The sequence below is a fragment of the Triticum aestivum genome, chromosome 2A, assembly GCF_018294505.1.
Source record: "Triticum aestivum cultivar Chinese Spring chromosome 2A, IWGSC CS RefSeq v2.1, whole genome shotgun sequence".
Lineage (NCBI taxonomy): Eukaryota > Viridiplantae > Streptophyta > Magnoliopsida > Poales > Poaceae > Triticum > Triticum aestivum.
Window position 1 is genome coordinate 59,637,508 of NC_057797.1, and position 12,185 is coordinate 59,649,692.

At 47.6% G+C, this 12,185-nt stretch overlaps 1 protein-coding gene across 1 annotated transcript; it reads right to left on the minus strand.

Moving 5' to 3' along the window:
- Nucleotides 1-2,125: 2,125 nt before the first annotated feature.
- Nucleotides 2,126-4,275, minus strand: LOC123184704 (protein ATAF2). The gene is made up of 3 exons (XM_044596785.1): nt 3,940-4,275; nt 3,539-3,849; nt 2,126-3,031 (listed from the first exon to the last, which is right to left on the minus strand). The coding sequence occupies exons 1-3, from the start codon at nt 4,121-4,123 to the stop codon at nt 2,453-2,455; spliced, it is 1,074 nt and encodes a 357-aa protein (XP_044452720.1). The 5' UTR covers nt 4,124-4,275; the 3' UTR covers nt 2,126-2,452.
- Between the last annotated feature and the right edge of the window lie 7,910 nt (nt 4,276-12,185).

Sequence of the window (12,185 nt, forward strand, 5' to 3'; positions counted from 1 at the left end):
GCTCGGCCCATTAGTTAGGTCAACTCTTTGCCATCCGCCATCTTTTTCCCTCCGCTTTTTTGCTCTTTGTCGTCTGCTAGCAGAAGGCAAAGAGGGGGACATTAGTTTTTTCTATGCAGCTCGTTAGTGGGGCCCACCTCTCTCTTTGCCATCCGCCAGCTGACGGCAAAGAAGTGGCTGACGGCAAAGACCTTCTTTGCCATCAGCCAGTTCTTTTCCGTCCGTTTTCTGTAAGCGGACGGCAAAGACCTTCTTTGCTGTCAGCCAGCAGACGACAAAGAAAAGTAAGCCAATTCCAGTCGTGGTGGTGTGCTTCGGTGAAGTTTTTAAAGGTCTGGTGGCCGCCTTCAAGACAAACGCCGAGTGAATCGAGGCTCGTCCATTGGGGGTTACTCGAAAGGGGAGAATATAGTGAGGGTGGTGCTCCGATGCTTTGGCTTCGGCACTGCTCCAAATGATATTAGCACTCTCACCAGTGTAAAATTTAGATAAATCCACATCCCTGACTCACTTATGGTTATCTCATTCCTGTACCCATTACTTTTTGCAATCATACTTACTCATACCGTAATACCTTGTGCCAGTTCAAATTACTTAGTTTTTCTTCAATTCCATATCTTGCAATATTTGTGCTTGCTAGTTTTCTGAAGTGCCTATTTGTTTAGCATAGTTGTTGGTGCACTTAGTTGAGTCTAGCATATTTAGTTTTTTGTGCTTCATAAGTATCTATTTAGTTTAATTCCGCAATAGGATAAAGCCAAATCCGTAAAAGTTTCAAAACCCCTATTAACCCCCTTCTAGGCGACATCAAGGTCCTTTCAACATGGCAACCACCAAAAATTGTATATTCCAAGTCAGTCAAAAATATTTTCCTCTAACAGCACCCCCGGACACCCCCTTCTTCTTCATCCCCGACAACACTCTAGCATGGCCTCGGTGTCAGCCATGGAGGGCCCAAAGACATCGCGAATAACCTAATGAACATGCGCCGGACTTCCCATAAGCGGTCCATCGCAAATTACAAACAAACTAGAAAGACATATCGATAGTCATGGTCATTAAAGGTTCACCATCATCAAGTTCATAGAAAAGTACATGCAAAATACACTCTAAGCATAGTAGACGGGCCTTGTCGGAGCAGACGGGGTCAAGCAGACGAGACCGGAGCAAACGTCCTGGTAGAAAACTGTGTTGGAGCAGACATGGCCAGAGAAAATGTGGTGGAATCATACGACAACGAGAACATACTACCCAAGCATTTCTCTCTAATCCATGCCTCGAGGTGCTCATCAGCCAGCAGATTCGGTTCAACGAGGCGCTTCCAAAATGGCATTACTTTAGCACCCTCCTTGAACACGTATTGTATAATCACCAATGAGCGCTCACTAAGTAACTTCGACTTCAGACTCGTCGTGGTTGGGGGACCTTCGGGGAGCGGAATCAAACGGGCCTTCTCCGTCGTCGCATCCCAACAAATCACTTGCGCAAATGAGGTCCTCGCTGCAACGGTCACCCTTGGCATCCACCCAAAGGGCATCCCCGGGGAAAGCCACGTGAACTGCTACATTATCATCCTATAGGTGTCCCCCGTCTCCGACTCGAGCCATCCCCACAGTTTAAATGGGAGCCTCACCTCACGAGCCCATTCCACACACACTAGCTATGCTGGTTCCAATCGCAGGAAGAGGCAGGATGGAGGGAAAGGCAGGAGAGGTGGGGGAGCCTCAGAGCCGGCAGCGGTGATGTATCCGAATGGACAATAACCGGGCGGGGCTAGGATTATATCGTGCTCCCTGGGGTAATCAAACCTACTTGAAAAACATCGATCGGTACGGTGATTTATACATAATACCCCATATACACCTCCACTAACTTCATCTCGTAAGCACTAAACAGGAGATACCCCCTACCCTCTTGTTTTCTTGACGGCAACAACATAACATATATGATATTTCTTCTCATCCGTGTCAACCGAGATCGTCACGTCTGCATATGGACAGGGCCATGTGATTTCTATCATTTGCGACGCCCCTTACAACATTGTAAGATCATCGTTACAAACACAAAAAAGAAACCATAAACAACACTTGCATTGAAACCATAAACCAAAAAGGGACCAACAAAGTTTCACAACATACAATCATTATACGTACCAAAAAAAAAGATAACATAGGCTTTTGCCGCCCTCTCCTTCAGTGAGAGGTTGTAGTACCTCTGCACTATTTACCTGGAAAAATGAATACACGGGAGACAAAAAAAATTATGTACATGTCTGCTTGTTCAATAATAGAATAATTAATTCTACACCACAGTATTATCTATCTTGAATTCTTGATAGCCTATTGGCATGTACTAGTACAAGATTGTTTCATGCTTCTTTTTTGAAGCCTAAGATTGTTTCATGTCGCCGCGCGCGCTTACACGACCGATTTAAGTTAAATTTAATTACAGCTTAGAACTGAGGAAGCATCTGATGACCGAGGCCGCCCAGCACCGACGCCGCCCCCTGCCAGCTGTTCGCCGACTGCGGCGGCGCGTCGAAGCACGACCCGTTAAGCCTCTTGGCCGATGACTCTTCCGGGCTCGCGGCCTTGCGTTTCCCCGCGCTCCCGCCGCTGGCGTCCGGCGATGACGACGACGGCGCGTAGTACGACGGCTGTACTCCGTGCGCGTTGTCGCCGACGGGGAGGAGCATGTTCAGGGAAGGGTGGACGGCGAGGTGGTGGGTGGCGCCGTGCTCGGCCTCGGCGTCGAGGATCTGCGCGAGCGAGTAGTCGTCGAAGAGCTCGGAGAAGGACGGGATCGTGGGGAGTCCCCCGGCGTGCGGCGGCTGCTGCGTGATCATGGTTCTGCTGGCGCTGCTGCTGCTGCTGGAGTGCGCGTAGAAGCTGCAGGCGGCGTCGTCGAAGGTGCCGCCGCCGCCGGAGAGGTCGTCGTGGTCGGCCATGTGGTCGTAGTCGGACAGCGGCGGCACCATCGGCGACGCCAGGCCGGTCTTCTTGTAGATCCGGCATAGCACCCAGTCATCCAACTGCACACATGTGATGTGAACCACACATCAATATCATACACGTAGATGTGCCGGTACCGCCATGCCTATCCTTGTCGAAAGCTACTGAACTTGACGAATCAATGGCTGCCACTAGCTAGCTGCTACGAATCAATCGCGAAGCTAATTTCTCCTCCAATCAAAGCAGTAGACATCAAATTAAGCATCTCTCGTTTTACTTGCAAGGTACAGTATCATTCACGTACTACTTGATGTGATGTGATGTTAGCAAGTACTCAGGTTAGAGGGCAATTTAGTCAATCAATAACTTAAGATGGATGCATAACCGATCAACGCTGCAACGGCACGGCCGGTGCAACCGTGCAACAAAGCAAAAGCATGGGCCGGGGCGAGAAGATCAGGATAGAATGCATGCCAGCCGCGTGACACTGTTGCACACGGACATGGCCGGCGCCGGTAACTAAACGATCGAGCGCGACAGTTCATGCCTGATCGACTAACTAATCACAGCAAGTGGGATGGGCGTACCCTCATGGAGACGTTGCGGAACTTGATGGGCTTGTAGGTGTTGACGGCGGTGGTGAGGGGGTCGGCGGCGAGCCGGTACTCGTGCATGATCCAGGCAGTCTTGGTGCCCTTGGGCGGGCGGCCCTTGTAGAAGACGAGCGCCTTCTTGACGCCGACGCCCTGGCCGGTGGCGGGGTCGTGGATGGGCTTGTCGGTGCCGGTGGCCTTCCAGTAGCCGGAGCCGGCGGCGCGGTTGGGGCGGATGCCGTTGGGGTACTTGCGATCCCGCGGGCTGAAGAAGTACCACTCGCAGTCGCCGTACACCGCCTGGGCTGCAGTTCCATTCATTATCAGAACCGAACCATGGTAAGCAGAGCAGGGACTACATACAGCGGTGATCACTTGATTGGTTGAGAACTTACAAGGGAGGTCCCACGGATCGAACTTGTAGATGTCTACGTCGGCGATGATGGAGACCGGGCACGGCGCGGCGGCGGCGCGGTTGCGAAGGTAGTGCAGGATGAGCTCCTCGTCCGTCGGGTGGAACCGGAACCCCGGCGGCAGCGACGTCGCCGCCCCCTGCCCCTGCCCCTGCGCCATCGCCATGATCGACCACCCGATCGACACGCACGTACCTCGTACGTGCAACCACCCAAGCTCTCTAACACACACACGATCAGAAGAAGGGAGAAGCTTACACACACTGGACCAGACCAGAATCTATCTCGGGGATGGGATCGAATGGCGGATGGGATGGACGGGTGGGCGTGCGATTATATGGTCCAAGGTATCTTGTCAGTTAGCGCGGGGTGGCAGGGCCATGGCATTGTTGGGGTTCTCGAGGGGCAGAACCGGCACAGGGAGGGGGGCGCGTCGCGCCGGCCGATTGGTTCGTTATTCCCCGCGTCCGGCGTGAGCGTGTGGCGTCAGCCAGCCGAGCGGGGGTGTGTGTGCGCGCGCGTGTGCCCGGCCCGTTTGCGCAACCGTATCTAGTAGCAGCACTCGTAGGTCATAGCCGGCTAGCCGCCGCTCCCCTCCTAACTTGCTCACCAATCTCATGTGATATCTCCGCCTCTTGAATCCAGCATGCATTCTCTTATTTCGTGTAAATATCTCAGACAAAAAATCTAGCATGTAGTAGCAAGCTGTACAAGTGTCACTGGAATCTTTCTCGCACTACAACGGCCGGATGAGGTGTGCATGTGTGCGTTGGTTGGGTTTCCTTTGTCGAGCCATGCTATTCTTACGTATTACCAGTTACGAAAATTCAACATACTAGTTCAATTTGAAGGTAGTTATTCCCATGTTTTGCTGAGTAATGCTACACCTACGTAGGGATTCTCACGTACCTTGCATGATTGCTGATTTGGCTGTTTTTAATTTTTCACTAGTTGGGGGCATGGGCCCACCCTAAAGGGGGGGGGGGGGTTGATTAGTGTCTAAGGTAATTACGTAGTTACGTAACACCTGTTCGCAGGTGTAGCATTTTTCGGTTTTGCTCTATGTACTCCCTCTGTGAAGAAATATAAGAGCGTTTGCATTTCTTTACGGAGGGAGTATTTATTAAAAGCAAATGAGCACATAAGAATAGGATTTCTGGCAGCGGCAATTACCTCGAACCCGAAGTTGCTAGCAGGCTCTTCGACCCCTCCCCCTGCCGCGGCACTCCCGTGACCGCCCCGGGGGAGGAAACCCTAGCCGTCCCGCTCTGGCCCCACCTCCCCTCGTCGTCGCCTTAGCGCACTAGCGGGCAAAGCCTGGCCATCGTAGGTGGGGGGGGGGGCTCCCCTCTCCCCCTCGTTGTTCTCAGCACGAGAAGTGCCCTTCGGGGGGTGGCGTGGCGCTGAGCACGGGGTGCGGTGGCGCGGCCTTAGGAATTTGCGGCGGTGGTGCAGGTTATTGGTGGTGGCGCGACCATAGGAATTGTTGGTGGCGTCGCAGGTTACTGGTGGTGGCATGCAGGGTTGTGGACGGAGGCGGTGTGCGCCGTGGAGGAGAACAAGTAAGGCGGCGACCCCCACCTCCCTCATTCTCCGGCGGCTTCTTCCTCTACCTCCACATAGATTCAACTGGCTAGAGCCAGATCCGACCATCCAGGGGTCCGACGGCGTCTGTGTCGTCCTTGGCAGGCGGCTCGATCTCCGATGGTTGGGGTGTTTCGCGTCAAGTGGCGCACCGGGGTAGGATCCCTGTTGTGCAGGGTCCATCTCCCTAGAAGGTAGTGGTCGGGCCAGGGGCAGCGGAAATCCCCTCTTCCTCGCCAAGTGGCCTAGGTGCTACCAGAATGGTTACATGTGCTCTTGTTACAGGGTGGAGGCAGATGGGGAAGGAAGCTCTTGTCCAAATCTGGTCTCCATGGCCGATTTGGGTTCGATGATCACCACCAAAGTTGGTGTGGTGCTGGCGTGGTGAGCCTTCGTCATTGATGTGCAGGGGCGGGAAAGGAGGGGCCTTTCCATCCCTCTATCAATCTGTGCGATGGTCATGGTTTGATGCCGGGCTGCGGAGTTGAAGTTGGGATCTTGGACGCCAGGGCAGCGGCCCGGGTGGCAGTCTGTCACTTTGGCTTGTCGGTAGGTGTCTTGGCGGCCGTGTGACGAGAATTGAACCTTGTGGCGAGATCCAATCTGATGTTGCAGCCCGATCTTTCACGACACACCACCTTCAGTAGTAGCAACCTCTCGCCCGTGCACGTGATGTACATGAAGTAGAGAGATTGAACATTATGATTCAGCACGAGAAAACCAATCTCGATGATGGTACTCACACACAAAACAATTTTCTCAAAAGAAACCGTGACACGGAGGTTTTCTAAAGATTCCTCCAAAACTTAGGGATTTTTAGACAGCTTCCCCCAAAACTTGATACGGGTATTTGCCGTAAAAACACATCATGTTTATTCATGAAAATATAACATGGACCTATTACATTATACTGGCTTGGCTTTATATAATAGCTGCAAAAGCTAACTAGCTTGGGAAGCAAGCAGCTCATCCTAGCATCCATCTCACATACAAGATAGATGGATAAAGAAAAGGCAACTTCTAAAACTAAGACTCTAAATATAGCTATTAGTTTACTTGCCTTATAGTTTGACAAGTTAATCTCTATATTAACATGGACTGTTTTGTTGGTCCGTTTGTGGTGGACCCCATCCCAAGGCACACAAGGATAGAGTTCTCCATGATGCAAGCCTCGTACAAATTCTTTCCATCTCTTCAGATGGGCGTGGCATGTGAAAGTATTAACCAGTGCCATCTCCTTTAATTCCAACTGGATAAAATTCCTGGACTTGTAGTTTGAGCATCCAGTAAATCCTCCATATTTAGACGCGGGGTTCCCTTATTTATCTCCTTTTATGTCAAAACTAACCACACGTGCTTCATTTCTTCTATCTCCTAAAAAAACTAGAATTTTTACGTGCATCATTAGAATGCCAATTTAACCCTCCAAAATATGTGTACGTGCATGCACTTTCTTGTGGAGATACATATAATTTGTTGTCCTCTTTCATCCGTTCTAGCTTGGTGCATGGGTGTTGAGATGTTGTCCAACATGACACAATCGTGAACCATGTGGCGTGCTTAATAGGAATTGCAACTAATTCTTGTTCAACATCGTAACTTGGCCGCATGTATTTTGGTATATATGCAGCGTATTTTTGGAAAACATCGGCTTTAGGAGAAATATCGATGACCTCGGTATTTATATTACAAGGGGTCATACCATCCTCTCCCCGTTGAACCGTTTCGATACGGTCTCTTTTGCAATATTTTTATGTGCAGTCTAAACGATGACCGTAGAAATTTTAGTAGCTTTGACCTTCTTCATGTGTGTATCTTCCTTCACTTTTATCTCCTCAAGATGTTCTTTCCTCCAAGCAACAAAAAGCTCCTCACCATGGGCATGAGGTCACACTTCTTACCATTCTTGACGGTATACTTGTGTGTTTGGCAATCATATGCAACATCACGCTCTTCGTACCATGGCTTGCCCAACAACAAGTGACCCAAAATTATTGGTATAGGAATCAAATGGCATAAAACCTCACAAAAATATTTTCCCAACAACAATGGTACCTTGGTCTGGTGCGTGACAGTGAGCTCTTCATGACCCCTAACGAACGAGTATGGTTGTGGACGCGGTGTCATCGGCAGTTCCAACTTTTGCACCACCTCGATGCGTGTGGAGTTGATCGAATTTATGTGATCGATTATCATGGCACATGATTCTCTCACGACCACATGGATGTGAAAAATTTTGGCCGAGCGGCCCTTCTCCTCCAACTGAAATCCATAGCTTAGCTTCCATGATAATTTAGTCATCTCCTTTGCAGTGTCGTGAGCAACCTTGGCTCTGATACCATCCGATGCGAACCGAACCTTGTGGCGCGATTCGATCTGATGTTGCGGCCTGATCTTTCACGACACTCCACCTTCAGTAGTAGCAACCTCTCGCACGTGCATGTGATGTACACGAAGTAGAGGAATTTAACCTTATGGTTCAGGATGAGAAAAACAATCTCGGCGATGGTACACATGCGCAAAATAATTTCCTTGTAAAGAAATCACAACACATAGGTTTTCTAAAGCTTCCTCCAAATCTTAGAGAGTTTTAGACAGCTTCCCTAAAAACTTCTAAAACTAAAGATGCATCGCATCCTAGTATCCACCACATTGAGATGTAGTGCAACTTGACACAACCGTGAACCATGTGGTGTGCTTCATGCAAATAGCAACTAATTATTGTTCAGCATTGTAACTTGGTCAGCATATTTCCAGTGTATATGCAGCATATTTTTGGACAACATCAGCTTCAGGAGAGACATCAACGACCTTGGTATTTATATTACAAGGGGTCATATCATCCTCTCCCCCTTGAACCGAAACCGTCCTCGGTTTTGAGTCAGTCTGTTAGGGAATATTTTTATCTGCAGACTGAACGACGACCATAGAAGTTTCAGTAGCTTTGACATTCTTCATGTTTGTATCTTCCTGCACTTTTATGTTCTCAAGATGTTCTTTCCTCCAAGCAACAAAAAGCTCCCCACCCATGGGCACGAGGTCACACTTCTCACCGTTCTGGACGGTATATTTGTGTGTTCGACAATCATATGGAACATCATGCTCGGGATCACGTTGCACAAAACCTCACAAAATATTTTCCCGAAAATGTACCTTGGTATGTTGCGTGACAGTGAGCTCTTAATGACCCCAATGGAACAATTATGGTTGTGGACGGGGTGTCATCGGTAGTTCCAACTTCTCCACCATCTTGATGCTTGTAGCGTTGGTCAAATTCATGTGACTGATAATCGCGGCACATGATCTCTCTCTCTCTCTCTCTCTCTCTCTCTCTCTCACCACCACCACATGGGTGTCAAAAAGCCTGGCCCAGCGACACTTCTCCCCCAACTGAAATCCATAGCTTACCTTCCATGATAATATAGTCATCTCCTTTCTAGTGTCGTGAACAACCATAGCTCTGATACCACTTGATGAGAATCAAACCTCGTGGCGAGATCCTATGTGAAATTGCAGCCCTCGATCTTTCATGACACCGCCTTCAGTACGTAGTAGCAACCTCTCGCCCATGCACGCGATGAAAACGAAGTAGAGGGATTGAACCTTATGATTCAGCACGAGAAAACCAATCTCGACAATGGTACTCATGCAAAACAATTTCCTCGCAGAGAAATCACAACACAAAGGTTTTCTAAAGCTTGCTACAAAACTTAGGATTTTTAGACGGCTTCCCCCAAAACTCGATACAGGTATTTATCCTAAAAACACATCGTGTTTATTCACAAAAATATAGCCTGGCCCAAATTACATCATACTGGCTTGGCCTTATATAATAGTTTCAAAAGCTAACTAGCTTGGGAAGCAAGCATCGCATGCTAGCATCCATCTCACGTATAAGATAGATAAAAAATGCATCTTCTAAAACTAGGACTCTAAACATAACTATTAAACTACTTGCCTCATAGTTTGACAAGTTAATCTCTACATGGACTGTTTGGTGCTTCGTTTGTGGTGGACCTCATCCCAAGGCACACAAGGATAGATTTCTCCAGGATGCAAGCCTCCTACAAATTCTTTCTATCTCTTCAGGTAGGCGTGGCATGTCAAAGTAGTAATCAGCATCATCTCCTTTAGTTGCAACTAAATAAAATCCCCGTACTTGTAACCTTGTATGAGGAGCCGGTAAATCCTCCATATTTAGACGCGGGGGTCCCTAATTATCTCCTTTTATATAGAAATTAACTATGCATGCTTCATATCTACTATCTCCTAAAAATGGAATATTTACATGCATCAATAGCATGCAAACCGGACCCTCCAAAATATACATACCTGTACTTTCTCCTGGATACACATATAATTTGTTGTCCTCTTTCATCTGTTCTAGCTTGATGCCTGGATGTTGAGATGTGGTGCAACTTGGCACAACTGGGAACCATGTGGCGTGCTTCATAGGAGTAGCAACTAATTCTTGTTCAACATAGTAACTTGGCCCCCCGTATTCCGGTGTATATGCAGCGTATTTTTCGACAACATCAGCTTCAGGCAAAACATCGATGACCTCAGTATTTGTATTAAAAGGGGTTATATCATGGTGATGGTGTCATCTTTTGGTCGTGTGGGCAGCGGAGGACGTTGCGCTCGTGATCCTGTTGTCAGTGGTGCATCGGAAGTGGTGGCTCTGAAATACTGTCCTGGAAGCCTTGTTTGGTGGCGATGTGTCTTCCCCTGGGTGGTCTGTGATAACCCACAAGTATAGGGGATCGCAACCGTTTTCGAGGGTAGAGTATTCAACAAAAATTTATTGATTCGACACAAGGGGAGCCAAAGAATATTCTGAAGCATTAGCAGCTGAGTTGTCAATTCAGCCACACCTGAAAACTTAATATCTGCAGCAAAGTGTTTAGTAGCAAAGTAATATGATAGTAATGGTAACGTTAGCAAAAGTAATATTTTTGGGTTTTATAGTGATTGTAACAGTAGGAACGGAAAAGTAAATAAGCAAAGAACAATATATGAAAAGCTCGTATGCATTGGATCGGTGATGGAGAACTATATCGGATGCAATTGATCATGCAACAATTATAACATAGGATGACACAGAACTAGCAACAGTTCATCAATGTAATGTAGGCATGTATTCCGAATATAGTCATATGTGCTTATGGAAAAGAACTTGCATGGCATCTTTTGTCCTACCCTCTCGTGGCAGTGGGGTCCTATCGGAAACTAAGGGATATTAAGGCCTCCTTTTAATAGAGTACCGGACCAAAGCATTAACACATAGTGAATACATGAACTCCTCAAACTACGGTCATCACCGGTAATGGTCCCGATTATTGTCACTTCGGGGTTAACGTATCATAACACATAATAGGTGACTATAGACTTGCAAGATAGGATCAAGAACTCGCATATATTCATGAAAACTTAATAGGTTCAGATCTGAAATCATGGCACTCGGGCCCTAGTGACAAGCATTAAGCATAGCAAAGTCATAGCAACATCAATCTCAGAACATAGTGGATACTAGGGATCAAACCCTAACAAAACTAACTCGATTACATGATAAATCTCATCCAACCCAGCACCGTCCAGCAAGTCTACGATGGAATTACTCACGCACGGCAGTGAGCATCAAGAAATTGGTGATGGAGGAAGGTTGATGATGACGTTGGCGACGGATTCCCCTCTCCGGAGCTACGAATGGACTCCAGATCAGCCCTCCCGAGAGAGTTTAGGGCTTGGCAGCGGCTCCATATCGTAAAACGCGATGAATCCTTCTCCCTGATTATTTTCTCTGCGAAAGTGAATATATGGAGTCAAGGTGGACGTGGTGGAGCATCAGGGGGCCCACGAGGCAGGGGGCGCGCCCAGGGGGTAGGCTCGCCCCCACCCTCATGGACAAGGTGTGGGGCCGCTGACATGGATTCTTCTTCCAGTATTTTTATATATTCCAAAAATAATCTCCGTTGATTTTCAGGTCATTCCGGAAACTTTTATTTCTGCACAAAAATAACACCATGGCAATTCTGCTGAAAACAACGTTAGTCCGGGTTAGTTCCATTCAAATCATGCAAGTTAGAGTCCAAAACCAAGGGCAAAAGTGTTTGGAAAAGTAGATATGACAGAGACGTATCATCTCCCCCAAGCTTAAACCTTTGCTTGTCCTCAAGCAATTCAGTTGATAAACTGTAAGTGATAAAGAAAAACTTTTACAAACTCTGTTTGCTCTTGTTGTTGTAAATATGTAAAACTAGCATTCAAGTTTTCAATAAAGATTATGAACTAACCATATTCACAATAACATTTAGGTCTCATGTTTACTCATATCAATGGTATAATCAGCTAGCGAGCAATAATAACAAATCTCGGATGACAACACTTTCTCAAAACAATCATGATATGATATAACAAGATGGTATCTCGCTAGCCCTTTCTGAGACCGCAAAACATAAATGCAGAGCACCTTTAAAGATCAAGGACTAACTAGACATTGTAATTCATGGTAAAAGAGATCCAGTCACAGTAATGGATACAAATGACAGCGGTGCTCTCCAACTGGTGCTTATTAATAAGAGAATGATGGCTCAACATAAAAGTAAATGGATAGGCCCTTCGCAGAGGGAAGCAAGGATTTATAG

What these genes read in the sequence shown, in the direction of transcription:
- LOC123184704 (XM_044596785.1), bottom strand. Translation starts at nt 4,123, where the DNA reads ATGGCGATGGCGCAGGGGCAGGGGCAGGGGGCGGCGACGTCGCTGCCG. An exon ending in CGATCCGTGGGACCTCCCTT is followed by an intron (nt 3,850 to 3,939) that starts GTAAGTTCTCAA and finishes ATGGAACTGCAG; the next exon opens with CCCAGGCGGTGTACGGCGAC. An exon ending in TCCGCAACGTCTCCATGAGG is followed by an intron (nt 3,032 to 3,538) that starts GTACGCCCATCC and finishes ACATGTGTGCAG; the next exon opens with TTGGATGACTGGGTGCTATG.